The 27,562-nt window shown below is 41.7% G+C and overlaps 1 protein-coding gene and 1 long non-coding RNA gene across 2 annotated transcripts; one reads left to right on the top strand and one right to left on the bottom strand.

The window, feature by feature from the left end:
- The first annotated feature begins 811 nt into the window (after window positions 1–811).
- LOC139364307 (uncharacterized) lies at window positions 812–4,751 on the top strand. Its single transcript, XR_011625919.1, has 2 exons — window positions 812–1,476; window positions 3,007–4,751. It is a non-coding gene; the product is annotated as an uncharacterized lncRNA (long non-coding RNA).
- Window positions 4,097–27,190, bottom strand: LOC105478017 (trafficking protein particle complex subunit 6B). The gene is made up of 6 exons (XM_011734985.2): window positions 26,800–27,190; window positions 16,074–16,141; window positions 14,907–15,024; window positions 10,758–10,841; window positions 8,334–8,427; window positions 4,097–6,972 (listed from the first exon to the last, which is right to left on the bottom strand). Exons 1-6 carry the CDS (start codon window positions 26,878–26,880, stop codon window positions 6,941–6,943), a joined length of 477 nt encoding a protein of 158 aa, XP_011733287.1. The 5' UTR covers window positions 26,881–27,190; the 3' UTR covers window positions 4,097–6,940.
- Between the last annotated feature and the right edge of the window lie 372 nt (window positions 27,191–27,562).

Below are 27,562 nucleotides of genomic sequence, written 5' to 3'. Positions count from 1 at the left end.
GGCAACATAGGGAGACCCGTCTCTATTACTACAAAAAAAAATTGCCAATATTCGTTTATGTGGTATGCACTGTAAATAATTTTCCTTATTTTTTAAAATTGTGCTTTCTGCAATACAAACTTTTTGTTGTCATTTTGTTATTGTGGTTAAAAAAACATGAAATCTGGCTGGGCGTGGTGGCTTACACCTATAATCCCAGCACTTTGGAAGGCTGAGGCAGGTGAATCACCTGAGGTCAGGAGTTGGAGACTAGGCTGGTTAACATGGTGAAACCCCGTCTCTACTAAAAATAACGAAAAAAAAAAATTAGCTGGGCGTGGTGGCAGGCACCTGTAATCCCAGCTACTCTGGAGGCTGAGGCCGGAGAATCGCTTGAACCTAGGAGGCAGAGGTTGCAGTGAGCCAAGATCGCACCACCACACTCCAGCCTGGGCAACAGGAGCAAGACTCCTTCCCCCCGCCGAAAAAAAGAAGAAAAAGAAATCCAAATCCACCCCCAACAAATGTTTTAGGTGTAAAATATAGTCTTGTTACCTATATGCATATTGTTGTACAGATCTCTAGAACTTTTTCAACTTACATGACTGAAACTCTATACCCACTGAACAAACTGTCATTTTTTCCTCCCATTATCCTTGCGTAATCACTATTCTACTTTCTGCTTCTGAGTTTGACTGCTTTAGATACCTCATATAAGTGAAATGATGTGCTATTTGCTCTTCTGTAACTGGCTTATTTCATTTAGCAAAATGTCCTCAAGATTCATCCACGCCTATGATTTTTTTTTTTTTTTTTTTGAGACAGAATCTCCGTCACCCAGGCTAGAGTGCAGTGACGCAATCTCGGCTCACTGCAACCTCCGCCACCCAGAGTTCAAGTGATTCTTGTGCCTCAGCCTCCCAAGTAGCTGGGACTACAGGCGCATGCCACCACACTCAGCTAACTGTTTTGTATTTTTTAGTAGAGACAGGTTTTCGCCATGTTGGCCAGGCTGGTCTCGAACTCCTGACCTCAGGTGATCCACCCGCCTCTGCCTCCCAAAGTGCTGGGATTACAGGCATGAGTCACCGCACCAAATGAAACATCTCTTTTAAGGTTGAATAGTATTCCAATCTATGTGTATATCACATTTTCGTTATCCATTTATCCATTCATCCTTAAAGGTTTTCACCTCTTGGCTATTGTGAATGTTGCAATGAACACAAGTGAAAGGACCCCTTCGAGATCGTAATTTCAATTCTTTTGGATAAAAGCTGTTTCATCCTGGCTGAACCTGAGGCTACAGTCACCCCAAAAGAGACAGCAGAGGAATTGCCATAAGGGACTGCCCCAAAACATCTGGAAAGAAGACTGGCTGGAATTCCAAAGAAAGAAGCACTAAACATCAGTGATCAGTCCAAGGGAACTTATGTATAGAGGAGGCTGCGGTATCTCCTTGCTGGGACTGGCAAGATAAGGGATTTTCTTTCTCCCTGGGTATGTTCAACCTGTGAATGTACACGATGACGGGGTCAGGGTATAAAGTTTATAGGAGGGCTCAAGAAATTTGGCTCAGGGTTGGAGCTAGTTCCTTTCAGGGTTTTGGGCAACAATCTGAGAAACTTTTATCAGTGCCTGGGAATGTTCAAAGCCTTGGCTTGGGTTCAAGCCTGCAGGGCAAAACAAGCAGCTGGCCAGGACACACAATGGTTAAAAACCTTGTGTTTCTGAGTCAGGACAGAGAAAACGTGAAGGAAACTGAGAGAGCCAACATACCCCCAAGTGGGACTGTTGGATCTTACAGTTCTACTGTTAATTTTTTAAGGAACCTCCATACTGTATTCTACAGCAGCCGTATCATTTTACATTCCCACTAACAGTGCACAAGGATTCAGATTTCTCCACATCCTCACGAATATATATTTTTGAGTTGTTGTGTCTTTGTGTAGCCCAGGCTGGAGTGCAATGATACTATCACAGTTCACTGGAGCTTCAACCTCCCATGCTCATGAAGTCCTCCAGGCTCAAAAAATCCTCTTGCCTCAGCCTCCCAAGAAGCTGGGAGTACATGCTTCGCTAACTTTTTTTTTAAGAGATGAGCTCTTGCTACATTCTCCAGATTGGTCTCCTGAGCTCAACCAGTCCTCCCATCTTGGCCTCCCAAAGTGCTTGGCTAACAAGTGTGAATCACTGCACCCAGCCTGCTTGGCCTCTTCTGCCCTCCTGTATACTTGACTGATGGATTGAGACAGTCTCACTTGTTGCCCAGGCTGGAGTGCAGTGGTGAGATCTCGGCTCACTGCAACCTCCACCTCCCTGGTACAAGTGATTCTCCTGCCTCAGCCTCCTAAGTAGCTAGGATTACAGGCACCAGCCACCACACCTGGCTAATTTTTGTATTTTTAGTAGAGACGGGATTTCATCATATTGGCCAGGCTGGTCTCAAACTCCTGACCTCAGGTGATCCGCCCACCTCAGCCTCCCAAAGTGCTGGGATTACAGGTGCGAGCAACCTCACCACCATATATTTTAAATCATCTCTAGGCCAGGTGCGGTGGCTCACACCTGTAATCCCAGCACTTTGGGAGGCTGAGGTGGGCCGATCACCTGAGGTCAGGAGTTTGAGACCAGCCTGACCAACACGGGGAAACCCCGTCTCTACTAAAAATACAAAAAAATTAGCTGGGTGTGGTGGCGCATGCCTGTAATCCCAGCTACTTGGGGAGTCTGAGGCAGAAGAATCACTTGAGCCCAGGAGGCGGAGGTTGCAGTGAGCTGCGATTGCACCATTGCACTCCAGCCTGGGCAACAAGAACAAAACTCTGCCACACAAAAAAAACAAAAAACAAAAAACAAAAAAAACAAAAAAACCTCTAGATTACTTATACCTGACATGTGATCAATACAGAGAGGAAAAAAATTACTTATACAAGCACACTGTAAATGCTATGTAAATCATTGTTACGCTGTAGTTTTAAAATGTGTTTTATATTGTCTGGTTTTTTTTGTTTTGTTTTTTGGAAACAGTCTCACTCTGTCACCCAGGCTGGAGTACAGTGGCACGATCTCGGCTCACAGCAACCTCCACCTCCAGGGTTCAAGCGATTCGCCTGCCTCAGCCTCCTGGGTAGCTGGGACTACAGGCATGTGCCACCACACCTAACTAATATTTGTATTTTTAGTAGAGACAGGGTTTTGCCATGTTGGCCAGGCTCGTTTTGAACTCCTGATCTCAGGTGATCCGCCCACTTCAGCCTCCCAAAGTGCTAGGATTACAGGCATGAGCCCAGACTTGTCTTTGTTTTTTTGTTGTTGTTGTTGTTTTCAAATAGTTCAAAAACAAGGTTAGTTGAATTCTTGGTTGAACCGTCAGATAGAAAGGGCCGAGTGTATATGGTTTGCAAATATTTTCTTCCATCCCTAAGTTGCCTTTTCACTGTCCTTTCTGTGCATCTTTTTAGTTTGATGTAGTCCCACTCATCTATTTCTGCTTTGGTTGCCTGTGCTTTTGTTCTTATCCAAGAGATCGTTGCCAAGACCATCATTATGAAGCTTTTCCCCTATGTTTTCTGCTAGGATTGTATAGTTTCAGATTTTACTTTTAAATCTTCAATCCATTTTGATTTTTTTTTTTTTTTTTTGGAGTCAGAGTCTTGCTGTGTTGCCTAGGCTGGAGTGCAGTGGCTCCATCTTGGCTCACTGAAACCTCCAACTCCCGGGTTCTAGCAATTCTCCTGCCTCAGCCTCCCAAGTAGCTAGGACTACAGGCACCCGCCGCCACACCCAGCTAATTTTTGTAATTTTTTTGGTAGAGACAGGGTTTCACTATTTGTCCAGGCTGGTCTTGAACTCCTGACCTCATGATCTGCTCACCTCGGCCTCCCGAAGTGCTGGGATTACAGGTTTGAGCCACCACACCCAGCCTTAAGTTGATTTCTATGTACAGCATTAAGGCAACGATCCAATTTCATTCTTTTGCATATGGATGTCCAGTTTTCCCAACACTATTTATTGAAGAGATTTTACTACATTTCTTTTTGTTTTACAATTTTCCTTTATGATTTCCTACATTTGTGTGTTAGGCCTTCTCGACCACAAAATCACAAAAGTATTATCATGTTTTCTTTAGTACTTTATTGTTTTACATGTGAACCTTTAAGTTTCTCCCCACCTACTCCCACAGAAGAAGGGATATTCAATTGTCCCATACTATCTTTTGAATAACCTAACTCTCCCTTTGTTTCTACTAAGAGAGGTTTCTTTTTGGCTACAAGTTAACAATATACATACACCCAAAGCGAACGGAACAATATAAAGAATATCTCATATAACAAAAAGTCCACAGGTAAAGCAGTTCCAAGATTGGTTAATTCAGAAGCACAATTCAGGTGCTTTCTATCTACATCCCGCTGTCCTTAGTGTGATAGCTTTCATCTCCATACTTGTCCTTTCATGGCCATCAGAAGGCCATTGCAGATTAGCTTGAAACATCCATATCACATATCTTCACTGAGAAGCAGAAAAGGGATGCCGGCAAATCGCTATCTTGTATCAGTTGTTAAGAGCAACAGAAAATTTCTTATTCAAAGTCTTCAGACTTCCTTCATCTTATTAGCCGAGATTCCATCAAATGATCAGGCAAGCCAACACCATGATTGGCACAGAATCTAATCAACACTCACCCTCTCTGGACTAGGGAAGCACCCTGTTCTACAGCACAAGGCAGCCATACAGAGTTTTAGACCAAAAAAAAAAAAAAACAAACAAACAAACATGGGGCTTTGTCAGCAAGGAAGGGAGAATGAAACGGCTGATGGGTAGGCATATGAATGTCTAACAAACCAACTTATCTGAACCCACCTTTTTCACACACACAATTCCCACACCTGTTTTATTTTGAAGTTCTCTACTGTGTTCTATTTTGATCTTCTGTGTCATTAGCTATTCCTGGGTCCTTATGACTTTTAACTTAATAAACTTTATATATGTATATTTAGTAGGAACTTTCCTAAATTTTTTCAAAATTAATATTTTTTCCCCAAAATATGTGAGAATTAGGATTGTAGTCATGCATTGCTTAGCAAAGGGGATACATTCTGAGAAATGCATCATCATTAGGAGATTTTAAAACTGTACAATCACAGAGTGTACTACACAAACTTAGATGGTATGATCTACTATACACCTAGGCTATGACCTATTGCTCCTAGGCTACAAACCTGTACAGCATATTATTGTAGTGAACACTGTAGGACACTGTAACACAATGGTAAATACTTGCATATCTAAACATAAAGAAGGTACAGTAAAAATACAGTATTGTAATCTTATGGAACCACCACCATATATGTGGTCGATCATTGACTGAAACATCATTATAGGGCACATAGCTAGAATTTAATAAATCAAGTTAAACAAATATATTTGTAATACTGTACCCTTCTATGAAAGGAAAATGGTATGCCTCTAACTTGAGTTTTCTTTAATGTTCTAAAGTACATTTTTATAGTTTTTATTTCATGTTTTTAATATAATGTTTGGTTTAGTCAGTCTTCTTAATCTGCCATTTCTATGGCAGAGTATCCACTGAAACATCTTGTTTGGTGTGTCAGTCACCCCCTTCTGCATAGTTCCCTGTCACATAAATACATGCAAAAGGGTAATAAATAAATGGGAAACAAAGTATAGTTTTAGTAATCAAAACATGCAAGGTTCTAACAAAAGCTGGAGATATCTGCTTATGCCAAATAATTTAAGTAAGAGAAAGTAAGTAGAAGAGGTGGTAAGAAAGATATATCAGATGAGCACTGACCCCAAACCACTAAGATGATATGGTCTAAAAAATGTCAGAATGACTAATCCAATTATCTACCTCTCTGCTCAGCTGGAAGAGTAAAGAAGGGGATAAAGATGTTAGATCCTTTACCAGGACTTCCACGCATGGGGAGAGAAGCTGAAAGTCAAAACTGTAACAGGAATAAATACAAAAATTCTTTCCAAACATACCTAATATTCTTTGGCCCTAGAGTCACTGAATTCACATTTAAACTAATCTATTATTTCATTTTGATCATATTAATGGCGCTCTGAAGGAATGAAACATATTGAAGCAAAATTAAATTTATAAACAATTTAGGCAGTCATATATGTATTTATATATACACACATACAATGTATATATGAAATCCTTATACAGGTGTAAAAATTCTTAATAAATTATAAGCAGTAAAATAAAAAAATTTAGTATGTTTGCTTTTTAAAATAAAAACTTGTTCATTCTTATCACAAATAATTCTGTTGGTACATAATTTTCTCTCATGCTAATTCAACAAACCCTGAGCTTTGTTTCTCCATCTATGGCTAAATACATATCACTCTAACCAAATAAAAAGGTTTAAAATGCCGGGCGCGGTGGCTCACGCCTGTAATCCCAGCACTTTGGGAGGCCGAGACGGGCGGATCACGAGGTCAGGAGATCGAGACCATCCTGGCTAACACGGTGAAACCCCATCTCTACTAAAAAATACAAAAAACTAGCCGGGCGAGGTGGCGGGCGCCTATAGTCCCAGCTACTCGGGAGGCTGAGGCAGGAGAATGGTCTAAACCCGGGAGGCGGAGCTTGCAGTGAGCTGAGATCCGGCCACTGCACTCCAGCCTGGGTGACAGAGTGAGACTCCGTCTCAAAAAAAAAAAAAAAAAAAAAAGCTTTAAAATAAGGGTCCTACATCTTGGTGTCTGGTTATTTGAAATCAGGTTTTCATTTTGAATAGTTTTGGTTAAGTGTATGTCATGGCAGGATGTCCCTTTATCTCCTTTGAGTTGATCTGTGTTAAACTGATAAAAATACATGCTTACTCCTGCACAAACATCAAACAATGTAATTAAATCATCACTACTTGAAATACTTTTACACGAATAATTTATCTCTTTACACTGTTGAAGCCTTGCATTTCAGTATGTTCTACAGCTTCTGTATCATCACCTGAAATTTGCCTAAAAAAAAAAAAATACAAGTAATTATTTGATTTTTAGATACAAAGAAAACAAGTCTAAACATCAATTTTCTGTTCCATATAGGAAATAGTTTCAGTCAAGAAATCTGCTATGTCAAAAACCTTTTCACATTCTTCATAATATTCAATAAAGTCAATTCTATTTTTTCTTTTCTTTTTGAGATGGATTCTTGCTCTGTCGCCCATGATGGACTGCAGTGGCGCAATCTTGGCTCACTGCAACCTGCACCTCCCAGGTTCAAGTGATTCTCCTGCCTCAGCCTCCTGAGTAGCTGGGACTACAGGCGTCCGCCACCATGCCCAGCTAATTTTTGTATTTTCAGTAGAGACAGGGTTTCACCCTATTGGCCAGGCTGGTCTCAAACTCCTGACCTCGTGATAAGCCCATCTCGGCCTCCCAAAGTGCTGAGATTACAGGTATGAGCCACCACACCCAGCCAGTCAATTCTATTTTTATGGGATGATTATATGGTTTGTGAGTAAGCACTTTTGTTTCTCTTTATGAATCCTACATTTGGGTACAGTATTTCATTGCTAATGATCATTGTAAATGTAAAGGAAATACAATAAAGCTCAAGGCCTCTCAGTTGGTAGCTCTGATGAAAAGATCTTTAGGGAGACATTTAGTGATAAAAGAGTATCTGGTTTTACTTAGCTGTATATAATAGGTGTATCCTAAACAATTGTTTAAAAATAGCATTTTCAATGTTCTAGGGAAATCTGCTATCTTAAAACAGTGCAGGAGATATTCAGAAGAATATCTTTAAAAAAATTAAAGTTTAAAGGCCGGGCGCGGTGGCTCAAGCCTGTAATCCCAGCACTTTGGGAGGCCGAGACGGGCGGATCACAAGGTCAGGAGATCGAGACCATCCTGGCTAACACGGTGAAACCTCGTCTCTATTAAGAAATACAAAAAACTAGCCGGGCGAGGTGGCGGGCGCCTGTAGTCCCAGCTACTCGGGAGGCTGAGGCAGGAGAATGGCGTGAACCTGGGAGGCGGGGCTTGCAGTGAGCTGAGATCCGGCCACTGCACTCCAGCCTGGGTGACAGAGCGAGACTCCGTCTCAAAAAAAAAAAAAAAAAAAAAAAATTAAAGTTTAAATAACTTTAGAAGAGTTAAAAATCATCCCTTAAATTGTCTTATAAATTTGGATTTCTTTAGTCCATTATTCAAAAATTACTGAGTATGAATATAGTATGCTACATATTACTAAATGTTACATTGATAAAACTAAAATGAAAGTTTCAGCATTTTAAATTTCCTCTCAGTTAAATTAAAAAAAAAAAAAGACCTGAAAACAAATTACTAAAACATCTGTAAGAAAAGTGAATTCAACTTACAAGCAGGCATTGAAGACACTTCAGCTGTTACAATACTTTTTATTCCCAAGTTTGATAAGCCACCTCTGATTAAGCCACATGTAAATGCTAAATACTAAAAGGAAAAAAAAATCATTAAAAATAGTAAGGATTTACTAAAATAGTAAAGCTATTGATAAATACAACATTAGATGACTTATCATCAGTAGGTCATTCCTGTTTTTAAAAAGGAGTTTGGAAGATTGTTTAAGTTACTGAAAAATATTGATAGATTTCACAGCTCCCCGGAAACTAACACATGGACATAGGACTTAAGACTTCAGCTCAGCCAATTAAGCACTCCAGTCCAGGACTGTGAATCTAGAGTCACTGACAAAAACAAGCCAGAAACAGATAGGAATTAGTTCTGGAGGCAGTAAAGGTAGTTTGTGTCTACAGTCCATGCTGCCCACAGCATTATAAGTAGATACATTCTGTGGAGTGACTTGGCTATCTTAATGGCTGCCTTAAAACTCCCCCGGTTATTGCCTATTTTTTGAGCTTATCAATTGTGTTAGCTTACAAGCAGAATTTCTTTCCTTTATTTACAACCAAGAATCTTGACTTGTTCAAGACTTATAGCTTGCCACAACAAAGAATTATCTGGTTGAAAGTATCAACAGTTTGGATGCTGAGAAATCCTGTCATATAGAAACAAAGAAAGGGAATAGGGCTGAGCTACAACACCAAAAGTCATGACAAGAACTGGATTGAAAAACTAGCAATTCAAGGAATTTTTGATTACCCACATCTATACTGCATGATGTTCAACATACTACATTATCTATGAATAATATAAATATATATAATATAAAATATTATCTTACAAATAATATACATAAATGGGTACTAATAAGTAACTAGATCTGAGTCATGAAATTTTAAGCTGGAAGAGGTCTTAGAGATTGTTTATCCCAAGAGTTCTTAATCTGGGATTTGTGACCCCTATGAAAATAAAAACCATGCATATGTGTGTATTTATGGGGAAAGGTGTTCCAATTCTCAAAGATGTCCATAACTCAAAATAGTTAGAAATCACTGAATTGGTCCAACTTACTCTTTTCACAGCTGAAGAAACCAAGATCCCAAAAAGTTAAGTGAGAACCAGAAACATTAAGTTAGATGTTAGTAAAAAAGAGAAAATACGCCAGGCGTGGCCCGCAATCCCAGCACTTTGGGAGGCTTTTGTAATCACGCCTGCAATCATAGCACTTTGGGAGGCTGAGGCAGGCGGATCATGAGGTCAGGAGTTCGAGACTAGCTTGGCCAATATGGTGAAACCCCGACTCTACTAAAGATACAAAAAATTAGCCAGGCATGGTGGCGCACACCTGTAATCCCAGCTACTCAGGAGGCTGAGGCAGGAGAATCACTTGAACCCAGGAGGCGGAGGTTGCAGTGAGCTGAGATGGCACCACTGCAGTCCAGCCTGGGCGGGAGGGCTTCATCCAAAAAAAAAAAAAAAAAAAGCAGAAAATACACACATTAACCATAAAAATGTAGTTAGAGCCTGGATACCCCAAAAATATAGAAAATAGGCAATCAGGCCAGATGCGGTGGCTCACACCTGTAATCCCAACACACTGGGAAGCCGAGGTGAGGTGATCACTTGAGCCCAGGAATTCAAGACGAGCCTGGACAACATAGTGGGATCCCATCTCTACTGAAATTTTGTTAAAAATTAGCCAGGCATGGTGGCCCATACCTGCAATCCTACCTCCTTGGGTGACTGAAGTGGGAGGATCATTTAAGCCCGGGGGGGTTAAGGTCAAGATAGGTCATGATTGCACCACTATACTCCAGCCTGGATGACAGAGCAAGACCTTATCTTAAAAAAAAAAAAAAAAGAAGTGATCTACCACACATCTGCATGTCACGGTCATTTATAGTGTTTCTTTTTCTGAGATGGAGTTTCGCTCTTGTACCCCAGACTGGAGAGCAATGATGGCATGATCTCGGCTTACTGCAACTTCTGCCTCCCAGGTTCAAGTGATTCTCCTGCCTCAGCCTCCCGAGTACCTGGCATTGCAGGCGCTCGCCACAATGCTCAGCTAATTTTCATAGTGTTGGTGAAGACGGGGTTTCACCATGTGGGCCAAGCTGGTCTTGAACTCCTGACCTCAGGTAATCCACCTGCCTTGGCCTCCCAAAGTGCTGGGATTACAGGTGTGAGCCATCGCGCCCGGCCAGTGTTTCTTTAATTGGTCACTCTATGACTATTTAGCTACAGTTTAGTGTTATTGTAACGTGTCTCTCATTTCACAGAAAACTCTTTAAACAAAAAAACAACACCTTAAAACATACTTTTAATTCAATAGTCTGTTATGATTAGCATTGTACTTTTCCCTGTAGTCCTACTATTAACAGAAACCCCAATTATTATTAATTAATTATTCCACTAAATACCTTAGATGCATGTTCTAAATACTGTTTTCCTGCAGACATCTGAGTAAGCAGGCGAAATTTGTTGTCCTGAAGTACATAGATGCCCTGTTCCAAAAATAGAAAAAATATCCAAAGTCAATGTAGCTAGCAATCCTTAAAATTATTTTATTCTTATGAAACAATGTAAGAGTTTTTTAAAGTTATTAAAAGTCTCCTTCCCATTGGCCAAATTTTCTTTTTCTGTTCTTGGGAGACAGGGTCTCCTCTGTCACCCAGGGTAGAATGCAGTGGCATAATTATGCCTCACTGCAGCCTCCAACTCCCAGACTCAGTCGATCCTCCCACTGCAGGCTCCCAAGTAGCTGGGACTACAGGCGTGTACCACCAAGCCCTGCTAATTTTTATATTTTTCTGTAGAGATAGGGTTTCGCCATGTTGCCTAGGCTGGTCTCAAAACTCCTGGGCTTAAGCAATCTGCCCACCTTGACCTCCCAAAGTGCTGGGATTGCAGGCATGAGACCATGTGCCCGGCCTGGTCAAATTTTGTTTAAATGAAGGAGTTTTGCAATGTTCAAGCTGAAGAGTTGCAAGTTCAGTATTTTCACAACACTAATATCTACTGAACGGTTTTATACACTAAAGATACAAAGACTATATGAGACATAGTCCCTATCCTTAAAAACTCAGAGTCTAGTATGATGGAATCATTAATATATGTCCATATGAAATAAGCTATTGGTTTGTTTGTATATTTATTTATTTAGACATGAGCTCTCACTTTATTGCCTAGGCTGGAGTGTGGTGGTACAATCACAGCTCACTGCACCCTTAAACAAAACCTGGGTGTTTGAGCAATTCTCTTGCCTCAGTCTCCCGAGTAGCTGGGACCACAGGCACACACCACCACACCTGGCTAGTTTTATTAATTTTTTGTAGAAAGGGGGTCTCCCTATGTTGCCTAGACTGGTCTTGAACTCCAGGGCTCAAGTAATCCTCCTGCCTCAGCCTCCCAAAGTGCTGAAATCACAGGTATGAGTCACCACGCTTGACCTAATTTTTATTTTTATTTATTTAATTTTTTGAGACAGAGTTACACTCTTGTTGCCCAGGCTGGAGTGCAATGGCTCGATCTCAGCTCACTGCAACCTCCACCTCCTGGGTTCAAGCGATTCTCCTGCTTCAGCCTCCCAAGTAACTGGGATTACAGGCATGTGCCACGACACCCAACTAATTTTGTATTTTTAGTAGAGACGGGGTTTCTCCATGTTGGCAGGGCTGGTCTTGAACTCCCAACCTCAGGTGATCTGCCTGCCTCAACCTCCCAAAGTGCTGGAATTACAGGCGTGAGCCACCGCACCCGGATTTATTTATTTATTTATTTATTTACTTATTTATTTGAGACAGAGTCTTGCTCTGTCGCCCAGGCTGGAGTGGAGAGGCATGACCTAGGCTCACTGCTACCTCTGCCTCCCGGGTTCAAGCAATTCTCCTTCCTCAGCCTCCCGAGTGGCTGGGACAATAAGCGTGTGCCACCATGCCTGGCTAATTTTTGCATTTTCAGTAGAGACAGGGTTTCACCACGTTGGCCAGGCTGGTCTCAAACTCCTCACCTCAGGTGATCTGCCCACCTCAGCCTCCCAAAGTGCTGGGGTTACAGGGGTGAGCCACCACACCCAGCCTTATCTAAATCATGTCTAGAAAGTACAAAATCAAGAGTCATTTCTTCCTATTAGCATTTCCCATAATTCCAAGCTAAAGTTGGTACAAAATGAATTCTAGGCCAGGCACAGTGGCTCACACGTGTAATCCCAGCACTCTGGGAGGCCAAGGCGGGAGGATCCATTGAGCACAGGAGTTTGAGACCAGTCTGGACAACATAGTGAGACGTTGTCTCTAATTAAAAATAAATAAATAAATAAATAAATAAATAAATAATCCTATTGAGAGTACCAGATACATTTCTTTAATTTTTTACTTAATCAAAATTCCAAATCTACTCTAAGTATTTCCTTGAGTTCATAAAATAAAATCTAATGAAGCTGGGAGTGGTGGTGCACGCCTATAATCCCAGCTATGCAAGAGGCTGAGGCCAAAGAATTACTTGAGTCCAGGAGCTCAAGACCAGTCTGGGCAACATAGCGAGACTCTGTCTCCCTTTTAAAATTTTAATAAATACATTGTCTTCTATGTAATCTATTAATTTTGTAAGAAAATCTTTTAAGAGTAGAAAATACGACAGCAGTAATAATCCAGGAGTTACTTAAGAGTAAAATATGCTCACAAATTAGACTTTAGAAATGACTGTAAAGAATCTCTTCCTGCCACCCAAGATGCCCAAAGGAAAGGCCAACGGGAAAGAGGTGGCTCCGGCCCTTGCTGTCATGAAGAAACAGGAGGCCAAGAAAGTGGTGAATCCTGGTCAGGCGTGGTGGCTCACGTCTGTACTCCCAGCATATTGGGGGGCTGAGGCAGGTGGATCACTTGAGGTCAGGAGTTCAAGACCAGCCTGGCCAGCATGGTGAAATCCCATTTCTACTAGAAATACAAAAATTAGCTGGAGTGGTGGCACATGCCTATAGTCCCAGTTACTTAGGAGCCTGAGGCAGAATGGCTTGAACCCAGGAGACGGAGGTTGCGGTGAGCTGAGATCGCGCCATTGCACTCTAGCCTTGGCAACAGCGCAACACTTCGTCTCAAAAAATAAGAAAAGAAAAAGTGGTGAATCCCCTGTATGAGAAAAGGCCTAAGAATTCTGGCATTGGCCGGGCGCGGTGGCTCAAGCCTGTAATCCCAGCACTTTGGGAGGCCGAGACGGGCGGATCACGAGGTCAGGAGATCGAGACCATCCTGGCTAACACGGTGAAACCCCATCTCTACTAAAAAATACAAAAAACTAGCCGGGCGAGGTGGCGGGCGCCTGTAGTCCCAGCTACTCGGGAGGCTGAGGCAGGAGAATGGTCTAAACCCGGGAGGCGGAGCTTGCAGTGAGCTGAGATCCGGCCACTGCACCCCAGCCTGGGCGACAGAGCAAGACTCTGTCTCAAAAAAAAAAAAAAAAAAAGAATTCTGGCATTGGACAGGACATCCACCCAAAATGGACCTCACTCGTTTTGTGAAATGGCCCCGCTATACCAGGTTGCAGTGGCACAAAGTCATCCTCTTGTAAGCAGTCGAAAACGCCTCCTACAATTAACCAGTTCACCCAGGCCCTGCACCGCCAAACAGCTACTTATCTGTTTAAGCTGTCCCACAAGTACAAAGACAAAGCAAGAAAATAAGCAGAGGCTATTGGCCTGGGCTGAAAAGAAAGCTGCAGGCAAAGGGGATGTCCCCACTAAGAGACCACTTGTCCTCCAAGCGGGAGTTTAACACCATCACCACCTTGAAGGAGAACAAGAAGGCTCAGCTGGTGGTGACTGTACACTATGTGGATCCCATCAAGGTGGCTGTCTTCCTGCCTGCTTTGTGTTGTACAATGGGGGTCCCTTCCTGCATTATCAAGGGGAAGGCAAGACTGGTACGTCTAGTCCACAAGAAGACCTGCACCACTGTCGCCTTTACACAGATTAACTCGGAGGACAATGGAGCTTAGGTTCAGTGGGTGGAAGCTATCAGGACCGACTACAACGACAGACACGATGAGATCAGCTGTCACTAGAGAGGCAATGTCTTGGGTCCCAAGTCTGTGGCTTGAATTGCCAAGCAGGAAAAGGCAAAGGCTAAAGAACCTGCCACCAAACTGGGTTAAATATACACTGTTGAGTTTTCTGTATATAAAAATAATTAAAATAATACAAATTCTTCAAAAAAAAAGAAATGACTCTAAAGACATAAAGGTGATATATTTGTGGTTCTGCATATTATTACCACTAATGAACAGTAACTAAGGAACCAAATACTAAAAGCTATTATCATCCTGACTTTTGCTACTTTAAAAAACTTAACATAGCATATAATTGGGTGAAAGGAACAGCTATCATTACTGATAACTGTCCCTTTGTCTTTATTCAGTTCACACTACTGGAAGAAAAAAACTAATAACTTATTAATAACATAAAAATACTTCAAAGTTAACCAGAAATTATTTTAGGTTTTAAATAAGTCACTAAAATACGATATTTATATTAAGTTAAAGGACTTTAAAATATAGGCCTTAATTAATTTAATTACCTGATGATTTGTCCTTAGATTGTCGATTTGTTTCTTGAATACCGTAGTCCAAAAATCTTTACAAATGAACTTCATGATATCTAACTCATCCTTGAACCTTGCAGTATCTTTTGTAAACCTAAAAAGATCAACTGGAAGTAATACAGTATTTATCCTCCAAAAAAAGCAAGAGGGACCAATTATTAACTAATTTCCAAATGCCAGAACAGCACTGAACATTTACTGGGTTATTTTTAATTTTAATTATTTTTTGAGACAGGGTCTGGCTCTGTTGCCCAGGTTAGAGTGCAGCAGCATGATCTCGGCTCATTGCAATGTCTATCTCCCTCCCAGACTCAAGCCATCCTCACACCTCAGCCTCCCTCGAAGCTGAGACCACAGGCACATGTCACCATGCCCAGCTAATCTGTATATTTTTGTAGAGACGGGGTCCTACTTTGTTGCCCTGGCTGGTCTCAAACTCCTGAGCTCAAGCAATTCTTGGCCTCCCAAAGTGCTGGGATTACAGGCATGAGTCACCACACCTGGCTGAACATTTATTAACACTCATAAAGTCATAAGCACCACGCAACGTGATCCTATCTCAATGGATTCACATTACGTTATATAAATTATGAGGCCTCAAATTAGTCTAAACATTATAGCCAAAATTTCAGGTGCAATGCATTCTAGCACATCAAAAAAACCACAAAAGAACAAAGAGCTGAGCATTATCATGACATTGTTATATAAAATATACTCAGAGTTTAACTATTCAGGTAGTGAGAAATACTAAAAAAAAATTGATCTATAAGTTCAAAGATAATCACACACATAAACATAGACTATAGTTATTTCAATCCTATGTACATAAAAATTCAATGCAGGTTAAAGAACCCAGTAGATCTTAAGTTAAAAATGCAGTAAGATTTTAGATAGCTGTTTCAATACCTTCAGGAAGAAAGTCTAAAATACATAACACATATATTTTCTTTAATCATTAAAATAAAATTTGAATAAACGAGTTAAAATGGCATTGGATCTAAAAATAAATTTTAATTTTTGAAGAGAAGAAATAACATTCAGGAATTAAAATTAAAATATTCCAAGTTTTATGCAATCTTTTGAAATAGATTATCTTTGTTTATAACCTACCTGCAAGAAAATTTTCAAATCCAACCTGCTCACCTTTCTATCAATCCTTGTCCCACTCGAAACCCCATGTTTTCCAGCTTAGTAATACATCGTCCGTTTTCCTGTTTTAAAAAAGAATAGTTTTAAATACTTTTAGAATGCTAGGATGTTAGTGTTCAGAAATTGTTTTACAATATTGGTTAAAAATATTAATGTAAACATTTATAATTTTTTCCCTGAGACATTTTAAGAAAAAGTGAATTATATGGTTGATTTTATTTATTTTACTTTAATTTTACTAACTTTACTTTTTACTATTTTTTTGATAAACAAATTAATTCATAATTTAGTTAACATATACATAATTAACCTAAAAACTTCAATAGAAGGATACATTTTTAAAATTTATTTTATTTTGAGATGGAGTCTCACTCTGTCGCCCAGGCTGCAGTACAGTGGGGTCATCTCGGTTCACTGTAACCTCCACCTACAGGGTTCAAGTGATTCTCCTGCCTCAGGTTCCCAAGTAGCTGGAATTATAAGCACCCACCACCATGTCTGGCTAATTTTTGTATTTTTAGTAGAGAAAATACAAAAATACAAAATGTTGGCCATGCTGGTCTCAAACTCCTGACCTCAAGTGATCCACCTGCCTCGGCCTCCTAATGCGGGGATTACAGGCATGAAGCCACCGCACCCAGATAGAAAGACACATTTTAAAACCACTTGGAAAGCCATCTCTATAGAAGTGATTTTCCCAGGATAGTAACCAGATGTAACCTAACCCAACACCATCTTAACTGGCAGAGGTTCAATGGGTTGAAGCTTTGTGCTCCTCCCTGACACCAAGTTTTTTAATACAAACAAATCCCTCAAGGTTCGGTGGCTCATGCCTGTAATCCCAGCACTTTGGGAGGCCAAGGCAGGAGGATCACTTGAGCTCAGTGGCTCAAGATCAGCCTGGGCAACATAGCAAGACCACATCTCTACTAAAAATAAAAATAGTTGGGCATGGTAGCATGTGCCATTTTGGAGGCTGACACAGGAGGATTGCTTGAGTCCAAGAAGTTGAGGCTGCAGTGAGCCATGATCATGTCATTGCACTCCAGCCTGGGCAACAGGTTGAGCAAGGGACCCTGTCTCAGAAAAAAAAAAAAAAAAGAGAGAAGAGAAAGAAAAGAATTTCACTATTGTTTCTTCTTAGGAGAAAACTCCAACCTTATGAGACCAACCACAACACAATGAAAAGTTGCACTAACTACTTCAGAATATTAGTAACAGCAGATGTTGGTACGAATAACTGGTATTTATTCTAGAGTCCTTATAAATAAAATCCCACAGTTAGCATTTGCATTATCAGCTAGAGAGTTAGTTAACATGTAGTAGAATGAGGACTTACACAAGGTGTAATACACAGCATTTTACTACTATGAAAACAAATGCAGTCCAGTTAGGAGAAAACCAAGTGGATTCTAAGTTATACATATCTTAATGACAAGACTCCCCACCATTTGTGAATGTAAAACAATTTTTAAATGTTGACACTACAATATTTAAAATAGCTATCATAAATGTACATAACATATTCCATGCTAGGTTTTTGTTTGTTTGTTTAAGGAAACTGTAAGTTATACTGTGGTTAAGGCGTGTATCTTCACTCTTGAAAAGGCCCACATTCTATCACAGTAATGTATGGTCAGACTTAGCCCCAAATGTTAAACACCTGGATCAAGACATAACCAGTTATATTGTGAAAGGAACCTATATACATTTATCAACTCTAGTTCCTTAATAGGTACCTAACAAGTCATTAACATACAGAAACATGCATCATGAAAACCAAGAAATACCACCCATCCCTTCTGCATATCAGCAATTTGTCACTCCTGAGCAACAGTGCTTATATCACTGAGGTCTATGAATAGTCACTTTTCACATTCATCCCAAGAGACAGAATGACCTTTTTTTTGTTGTTTTTTTTCTGAGACTCACTCAGTCGCCCAGGCTGGAGTGCACTGGTGCGATCTTGGCTCACTGCAAGCTCCGCCTCCCGGGTTCACGCCATTCTCCTGCCTCAGCCTCCCAAGTAGCTGGGACTACAGGCGCCCGCCGCCACGCCCGGCTAATTTTTTGCATTTTTAGTAAAGACAGGGTTTCACCATGTTAGCCAGGATGGTCTCGACCTCCTGACCTCATGATCCGCCCGCCTCGGCCTCCCAAAGTGCTGGGATTACAGGCATGAGCCACTGTGCCTGGCCTGAGACAGAATGACTTAAGCACAAATGCAACATATTATAATTTCTCACCAAAAAGTCACAAATTAAACCAAAATATTTTACACAATTTATATAAAATGCCTTAAAATCTGCCTTCATTTAAGCTCGCTCTCTCCATATCTGGCGAGTCAACTGGATGTCTTTGGGTATGAGAGCCACCTCTCTTACTGTAGACGGCACACAAATTAGCATCTTCAAATCAACCCACCAGGTATACTTCACTAGCCTCCTGCAGCGCCCCAGTGACTGTGCTCTGAAACCTCAAGTTGGTTTTGAAATCCTGGGTGATCTCTCTCACCAACCTCTGGAAAGGCAGCTTCTAGATGAGAAGTTAGGTCAATTTCTGATAATGAGAATCTCTGGAAGTACCGCAGTCCCAGGCTGATAGCGATGAGGTTTCTTCACCGGACTGGTAGAGGGGACACTTTTTATCTGGCAGCGTTAATAACCTGCTGTTAGGAGGAGGGCTTCCCACCAGTGGAATTACAAGCAGTTGATTTGGTTTGGGCCATTTGCTTTTACCTAACGTCAAAGTTTTAGGTCACTTCTTCAATCGCCACACTGCTTCTGCTGCCCAAGGAAAAACCACAGTGTCCAAGCAAAGAATAGATGTTCCTCCAACAAAGGACCAAACTGCTATTTACTTATTTATTTTACAGGTCTTGCTCTGACACCCAGGCTGCAGTGCAGTGGCGAGATCATGGTTCATTGAAGCTTTAAATTCCTGGGCTCAAGCAATCCTCCCACCTCAGTCCCCCAAGTAGCTAGGATTACAGGCACATCATCATGCCTGGCTATTTTTTTTTTTTTTTTCTTTTTAAGAGATGAGGTCTCACTATATTACCCAGGCTGGTCTCAAAGTCCTGACCTCAAGATATCCTCCTAGCTTGGCCTCCCAAAGCAGTGGGAATACAGATGTGAGCCACATCATTTTGACAAGGTAACAGGGAACTACTGCTTATCATTGATTTTCAGAAATCAAATCCTCTTTCTAATTACTCCTCGTCTCCCTCTTATCCCCATTTCAATCATTCTTCTCTCCTAGGTTATAAAACCTGGTATCACCTGATGTTCTTCCCTGAGTCAAATCCTTTTTGCGTTCATTAAGTTCTATTGTTCCTTGCTTCAAAATGTCTCAGAATCATCCAGGCTTCCCAGTTCTCAGTGTCTTAGCTGATTACCACACTTTGCCTTAAATCATGAGATTGCTTTGCTCTTCCTTTGACAATCTCATTCAGTCTTAAGGCTTTAAATACTACCTCTATGCTGAACACATCCAAATCCTATGGATGACTGATGGACTGTCCTCTACAATCCAGACCCCATACCTCTCTGGCCTCAACCTTCTGCAGACTCACTCTGTGCTGTCCCTTAAACATGCCAGGTACATTCCAGGGGCTTTTGCATCACCTCTTCCTCCAGATATTCACACAACCAACTCCCTCACTTCCTTTGAGTCTACTCTCACGTCACCATCTTAGGCTCATTTTAACCATCTTCTTTAAAAGTGCAACATCATACCCCTTTGGCAACTCGCTATCCTAGTGATCTTAAAAACGTGTTGGCCGGGTGCAGTGGCTCACACCTGTAATCCGAACATTTGGAAGGCTGAGGTGGGCGGATGACGAAGTCAGGAGATCGAGACCATCCTGGCTAACACAGTGAAACCTCATCTCTACTAAAAATACAAAAAATTAACCAGGCATGGTGGCACATTCCTGTAGTCCCAGCTAGTCAGGAGGCTGAGGCAGGAGAATCGCTTGAACCCAGGAGGCAGAGATTGTAGTGAGCCAAGATCGTGCCACTGCACTCCAGTCTGGGTGACAGGGCAAGACTCCATCTCAAAAAAAAAAAAAGACCAGCAACATCAGCATCACATGGGAACTTGCTAAAAATGCAAATTCTCTAGTCCCACTCCCAACTTACTTAATCCGAAATTCTGGGTATGGAGCCACTAATCAGCTTTAACGAGCCTTCTAAAAATTGATTTGACGCTCAGTCCCACTTCCTTGCTTAATTTGTCTCCACAGAATTTCTTTCACCATTTAATATACTATACATTTTACTATTTTATATTGCCCATGTGCCCCTTGCTCCCCTCTCTGCTAAAATAAATCTCCAAAAAGGCAGGGATTTTTGTATATTTTGAAGCCTGTTTGTCTCCCACTAAGGAAACCATAGGCCTTATTATTCACTAAACTTTCTTCTAAGGAACCATGCACTCTGTTTATGGTGCTGTGACTACTAAAACTGTATTTCTAGAAGACTTTATTGGGCATAGACATCTAGTGGTCCCAAAGGACCTTTGAAGTATGCATATTCAACATGATATTCATTTTATTAATGTCTTCTGCCTGCTCTGCCTCCAAAATTCCCTAAATTCATTAATGGCATGACCATTCACCTAGTTACTCTAACCAGAAAACTTCCATTTTCTTCACCCGAGGTCCCAACCCCTACATACACTGTAGTCCAGTGGAGCCTACCTTTTTCAAGCTTTTCAAAATTCACCTTCTCTCTCTACCCTTACTTCTTCAGTAAGGCCTTATCATTTCTCTCCTGGTTTTTAGCTATAGCCTTCCAACTGGTCGTGTCTCATTTTTTCCTACTTTGTGTCATCTTCTATATTTCTGGTAGTATAATTTCTACCAAAGTAGATTTCTGGAAAAAAAATCACGTTATTCCCAGCTGGGCATGGTGGCTCACGCCTGTAATCCTAGCATTTTGGGAGGCCGAGGCGGGCGGATCACCTGAGGTCGTGAGTTCAAGACCAGCCTGACCAACATGGAAAAACTCCATCTCTACTAAAAATACAAAAATTAGCCAGGCATGGTGGCACATGCCTGTAATCCCAGCTACTCGGGAGGCTAAGGCAGGAGAACTGCTTGAACCCAGGAGGCGGAGGTTGTAGTGAGCCGAGATCACTCCATTGCACTCCAGCCTGGGCAAAAATAGCAAAACTCCGTATTAAAAAAAAAAAAAATCATGTTATTCTCTACTGGAATTTCAGCACCTGCTCCCCTTTCTTCAAAATAAAGTCCAGGCCTGACGTAGTGGCTCATGCCTGCAAATCCCAGTACATTGGGAGGCCAAGGCAAGCAGATTGCTTGAGCTTAGGAGTTTGAGGGCAGCCTGGGCTACATGTGAAACCTCATCTTTACAAAAAATACAAAAATTAGGTGAGCATGGTGGCATGCACCTATAGTCCCAGCTACTTGGGAGGCTGAGGTAGGAGGATGGCTTGATTGCAGGAGGCAGAGGTTGCAGTGAGCCAAGATCCAACCACTGAACTCTAGACCAGGCAATAGAGGCAGATCCGGTCTCAAAACAAACCAACAAACAAACAAAAAATAAAGTCCAAACTCCTTAGCATGGCATCATGGTATATGCTTTCCTTAAAGACCTCTGGCTAGTTAACCAAAATTCATTAACATCCATATATTCACAAACATCTTTCCCTTCTACCACTCTGAAATTTCTGCAGCAACTCCAGAGTGCCATATTCTCTTCTGTCTCCATGCCTTTGTATGTGCTATTCCATAGACTTCACATTCTTTAAATTCTGCTCAAGTATTACATTCTCCCAGATGCCTTCCCTGAAACTTCCTTAGGCCCTATGCTGTCATAAAACTCTGTACATACATCTATTACTATACGTATCACTATCTTCGGTTTTTCTGCTATTCTCCACACTTCTTCTCGAACATGCTTAGGATGACGCCAGGCGCGGTGCTCATGCCTATAATCCCAGCACTGTAGGCAGGAGGGTCACTTGAGACTAGGAGTCTGAGACCAGCATGAGCAACATAGCAAGACTCTGTTTCTATAAAAAATTTTGTTTTAATTAGCTGGACACAGTACCATGCCCATAGCCCTAGCTATTTGGGAGGCTGATGTGGGAGGATCACTTAAGCCCAGGAGGTCATGGCTGCAGTGAGCCAAAGTCCCAACACTGCATTCCAGCCTGCATGACAGAGAAAGACCTTGTCTCTCTCCCCACTTTTTTTTTTTTTTTTTTTTTTTTTAAGACACAGTCTTGCTCTGTCGCCCAGGTTGGAGTGCAGTGGCACAATCTCAGCTCAACGCAACCTCCGCCTCCTGGGTTTAAGCGATTCTTCTGCCTCAGCCTCCCGAGTAGCTGGCCCTACAGGCGCACACCACCACGCCCAGGTATTTTTTGTATTTTTAGTAGAGATGGAGTTTCACCAAGTTGGCCAGGCTGGCCTCGAACTCCTAACCTCGTGATCTGCCTGCCTTGGCCTCCCAAAGTGCTAGTATTGCTAGTATTACAGGCATGAGCCACCTCGCCCGGCCTCTCTTTTTAAAAAAATAGAGACATTGTTTCACTACATTGCCCACTTTGGTTTCCAACTCCTGGGCTCCAGTAATTCTCCCACCTCAGCCTCCCAAAGTGCTGGGATTACAGGTGTGAGCCACCACACTCACCCAGATACTTTGTCTCTTTAAAAAAAAAAAAAAAGTTCAGGCCGGGCGCAGTGGCTCACGCCTGTAATCCCAGCACTTTGGGAGGCCGAGGCGGGCGGATCACAAGGTCAGGAGATCGAGACCACGGTGAAACCCCGTCTCTACTAAAAATACAAAAAATTAGCCGGGCGCGGTGGCGGGCGCCTGTAGTCCCAGCTACTCAGGAGGCTGAGGCAGGAGAATGGCGTAAACCCAGGAGGCGGAGCTTGCAGTGAGCCGAGATCGCGCCACTGCACTCCAGCCTGGGCGACAGAGCGAGACTCCGTCTCAAAAAACAAAAACAAAACAAACAAACAAACAAAAAAAGTTCAGCTAGAATAAGTGTCTGTAAATCATGATGCTCTTTGTGGAATAATTCGCTCTGTAGAATCACCTAGGAACATATGTATTACCAGGAACTATTGAAACCACCTTTGCAAAGATTGTAACTGTAAGTAAAAGAGATCTCACCTAATCAACTCCATCTTGCCTTTAACCTCCAAACTGCCCTTGGTCATTCCTGGATGCAGCCCAAGCTAACTTTGGGAGAAATTTAGTTTATAGTGTAACCTTAAAGCAAGAAGGATAATAGCCCTTCCCGAAACTAAATCACCTTTGCAAAACTAAAGAAAGACTATAAGGTTAGGATTATGAGAGGGGCCTGAATTCCGCTAAAATGTAGGTAGTTAAATGATAACCAGACATTATTCTGGAAGTCACAGATTTGTAACTTCCCCAATTACTCCTGTAAATAATTATCACTATTGTAGAACCTAAAAAAGGCCTTTTGAGATGTCTTTTCAGACTTTTGCATTTCGGATGACTCCAACTGGTCCTCTGGCCCCCACCTCTGTAACGGCATTCCCAACCAACCAGCAGCACCCATTCCCTAGTCCCCAGCCTGTCAAACTGTCCTTGATAAACCCTAAACTCTGTATGTTTGGGGAGGCTGATTTGAGCAACAATAAAACTCTGCTCTCCGATTTAGCCAGCTCTACATAAACTCCTTATTGCAATTCTCCTGTCTTGATAGATCAGCTCTATCTGGGCAGCGGCGAAGAAGAACCCATTGGGCAGTTACAACATGCTTACATACACACTCTCAAATCCTATGATCACATGAGCTTTTGAATTAAGCCCTACTACATATTTTTTGATTTTGCTACTTGTTCATGCACTTTTGAGTAGGCACCAAATTTTTAAGAAAAAATCAACTTGAGAACATTTTATCCACTAACCTTTTAAAATCCTTTCACCATAAATTGAGAAATGCCCAATTAGTCCACTTTAAGAGAATTCCTCTTTAAGAATAGTTTGATAAACATTGATTTGGAGGGTTAGAACACTGTTTCTTTCTTTTATGTCACCTCAAATCTTACGGAAGTTTATTTTGCTATACTGAAAATCTGTAAAACTTTATTTCACTTAAAAAAACTTTTGATAATTAAAAAAAAGACACATAATCCTGTTAGCGAGAAATGGATTTTATAGGTCTTTTCAGACATAAACAGCATGGTTTTTACAGATCTTTTTATGTCTGGAAAAATCTCTAAAAATCACTTCTGGATGACAGGATTATGTATCTTTTACATTTTTTATGATGAAAAATTTCAAGCACACTCAAAGTAGGGACACTAATATGAATCCTCATATACCCGTATTTCAGTATGGGTTCTGATTATGAAGACTACCACATAACTATTATTTATATAATTTTTGCTTATTATGTACTTTCAATTTTCCCCCCACCATAAATACATTGCAGTAGAAAAAGAAAGTTATTTTTAGCTTAAATGATTCAAAACTATGAACTTCCTTTCTCTTATATGATTAGTCCATCTCTTAAAATTATCAGGCCTGAGTAGAACAGCTCTGTTCATTTTAATAAGGATTAACCCACTGGGGGAAAAAAAAAGAAAGGCATTTTAAAAAGAAGAAAAAATATTATTCTAGACAAGAGTCAGAAGAGGGCCAGGTGCAGTGGCTTACTCCTGTAATCCCAGCACTTTGGGAGGCCAAGGCGGGCAGATTACCTGAGGTCAGAAGTTCAAGAACAGCCTGGTCAACATGGTGAAACTCTACTGAAAATACAAAAAAATTAGTCAGGCATGGTGGCCGGCACCTGTAATTCCAGATATTCAGGAGGCTGAAGCAGGGGAATCACTGGAACCCAGGAGGCGGAGGTTGCAGTGAGCTGAGATCACACCACTGCACTCTAGCCTGGGAGACAAAAGCAAAACTCTATCTCAAAAAAAAAAAAAAGAGAGAAGAGGAAAGGTAAGAAGGGAGGGGAGAATGAAGAGAACTGAATACACAAGTGGTTGGGGGGACCGGGGGGTTATAACAAAAAAGTAAAAGGGGTGTGTTAACTGTTGTAGAGGGAAAAGGAAGGCTAGCTTTGCACAAACAGTAAACACTGATGTCAATAATAAAGTCAGAAGTTTGTAACTTGAAAAAAATCTCTATTATAGATGTGTCATTTGAATAAGAATAGAATTTGCTTCATTTCCAATAACGTTCCAAATGTATCCTGCCTATCCTTCTTGTGGGTAAACTGGCAGTATCTTTTTCTGGATGTGATACAGGTACCTCAAAAGTTCAAGCTGCCCCGAAATAACTCATTATCTTACCTCCTTATTTTTTTATTCTCCTTTAATCCCTTTTCTGATTAATAGCACCACCATCCAAACCAGCTGCTCAAGCTAAAACCTGACAATAATTTTCAACTCCCACTCCCATCCTTAAACAAGACCTACAGAATTCCACTTTCTACCTCTCAAATCTGTTACCTGCTTTTCTCACTATCCCTGTCTTAATTCAGATCATCATCATCTCCTGCAGTGACTCCCGTAATAAAGGATTTTCCCCCTACAAGGATCTTCCCTATCTAGCCCAAACACTGGATTACTTTTCTAAAATGCAAATGATCCACATCATTCCCTTCCTCAAAAATATTCCCTTGAAAAGATCCGAATTCTTTAATTACACAGAGCTTTCTAACTTCACCTCTCAATTCTTCTTACTCTCCCTCTATTCAGTCTAGTCACAAAGAAATGCTTAAGTGTCTTTAAATCCACCACTCTTTCGTACCTCTACGTCTTTATCTTTGCCTAGGATACATTTCCTATCCCCACTCTCCACCCATTTTTTATCAATAGCATTAAAGAAAGGGCTCCTGACTTGAGCACGACTTTGGACTATTTCTAAAATCCGTTACAACTCCATGATTCTACCAGCCAATACTCAAGCGTTAACTACTCCTTAAATCACTATTCCCTAAAGACTGTGAGGCAGAAGTTTTATTTATCTAGCAGTGTCAGCAGCGACAGGCCCACAATGACTGAATAAGGATTCCCACATATTAGAAGTAACCGCTACATACTATCACATTTCGGATTAAGTTAGATTAAAAAAAAAAAAAGTAATCTCTACAACTCTACAAGGATGGGGCCATTGTTCCATTCACTACTACATCCCTGGCACCTAGAACTAGCTCTGACATAACGGGCACTAAATAAATACTTTCTGAAATAATTAATTTGTGTTCCCTAATTATCCTAACGCCTGCAAACTTTCCCCTGCAAACTCAACCTTCATTAGGCTTCAGTTCTCAAATTGTGTGGAGTTGCACTGAGCATTAGGAATGAGGAAGGAAGGACAGGTCTGTCCAGTGCAAGGCTGAAGTGCTGGAGGTGCCAGCAAAACTAAGTAGGGGTGTCAAAATCAGCTCTGCAGTTAACCCTCCCGTAAACAATGGCAGGGACAACACTAAAAGTACCAAAATCTGTGGGGTGTAAGACAAACGTACGGAAGTAGACAAAAAGGAATCAAATGGAAGATACGAAAGAGAAAACGATGAAAGATGACGGTTCAAAGGAGACAACTGACAGGTTCCAGGGTTTAGGATACCTGGAGGTGGACCATTTTCTGTACACCTCGGGAGGCATCGGGGGGCATGGGACAGGGGTTGAAGGAAAGCACTGAGGGCAAACAAGGTGTGTCACCGCAAAAGGACCGCAAGGACGTGTGGCAGCACTCACCACCTCCCCCTGCTCCGCGGACTTGTACACTCCAGACACCATCTCGTTATGGAGAAGCAAAAACAACGCCTCATCCGCCATTTCCTGCTAATTCTTCCAAGCTCCGAGTTTTGGTTCCCGCTTGAGCTGGTCTGGGGATTCCGGCTAGCGCCTTGAGCGACCTGGCCGGCGCCGCGACTCCGTCAGGCCGCCATTCTGTCCCTGTGGCTAAGAGACCGAGGTATTCACACAGCTTCCCAAAGGCTGGTACTGAAGTGAGTCTGGTACTGGAGACAGCCCACACTCCGGGGCTACCAAGTGCTAGGGGCCGAACGAAAGTTTGACACGAGCTCTAACCCAAGCGAACCAGCTAAGATGCGATCTGGCCGCTGGGCGGGGGCAAAAAAAAAAAAAAAAAAAAAAAAAACTTCCGGTCCCCTCTACCCCGGCATTTGGCCAGCTCTATGATCACTGAGTTCCTCTCTCCCAAGCCCAAAGAGGCCAGCGCCCGGAAATGAGGAAGGTTCCCCTCCCACCACGATGTCCGGGGCCGACCAAGATAAAATAAGACTTAGAGAGCTTCCGCCTGGCCCTGGCACGGTGGCTCACACCTGTAATCCCAGCACTTTGGGAGGCCGAGGCTGGTGGATCACCTGAAGTGGGAAGTTCAGACCAGCCTGAAAACCCCGTCTCTACTAAAAAAACAAAATTAGCCGGGCCTGGTGGTGCATGCCTGTAATCCCAGCTACAGGCATGCGCCTGGCATGAGTCTGAGGCAGGAAAA

Source organism: Macaca nemestrina, chromosome 7 (assembly GCF_043159975.1).
Source record: "Macaca nemestrina isolate mMacNem1 chromosome 7, mMacNem.hap1, whole genome shotgun sequence".
In the NCBI taxonomy this organism is placed as follows: domain Eukaryota; kingdom Metazoa; phylum Chordata; class Mammalia; order Primates; family Cercopithecidae; genus Macaca; species Macaca nemestrina.
The sequence above is the reverse complement of the archived record's forward strand: the minus strand, read 5'-3'. Positions and strand labels throughout refer to the sequence as shown.

Excerpts from the sequence above, each read along its gene's own strand:
- LOC105478017 (XM_011734985.2), bottom strand. The coding sequence starts at position 26,880 with ATGGCGGATGAGGCGTTGTTTTTGCTTCTCCATAACGAGATGGTGTCT. Across the intron at positions 16,142-26,799 it reads CCGCGGAGCAGGGGGAGGTG|GAAAACGGACGATGTATTAC; the intron begins GTGAGTGCTGCC and ends TTTTTAAAACAG. Across the intron at positions 15,025-16,073 it reads GGACAAGGATTGATAGAAAG|GTTTACAAAAGATACTGCAA; the intron begins GTGAGCAGGTTG and ends TGATCTTTTTAG.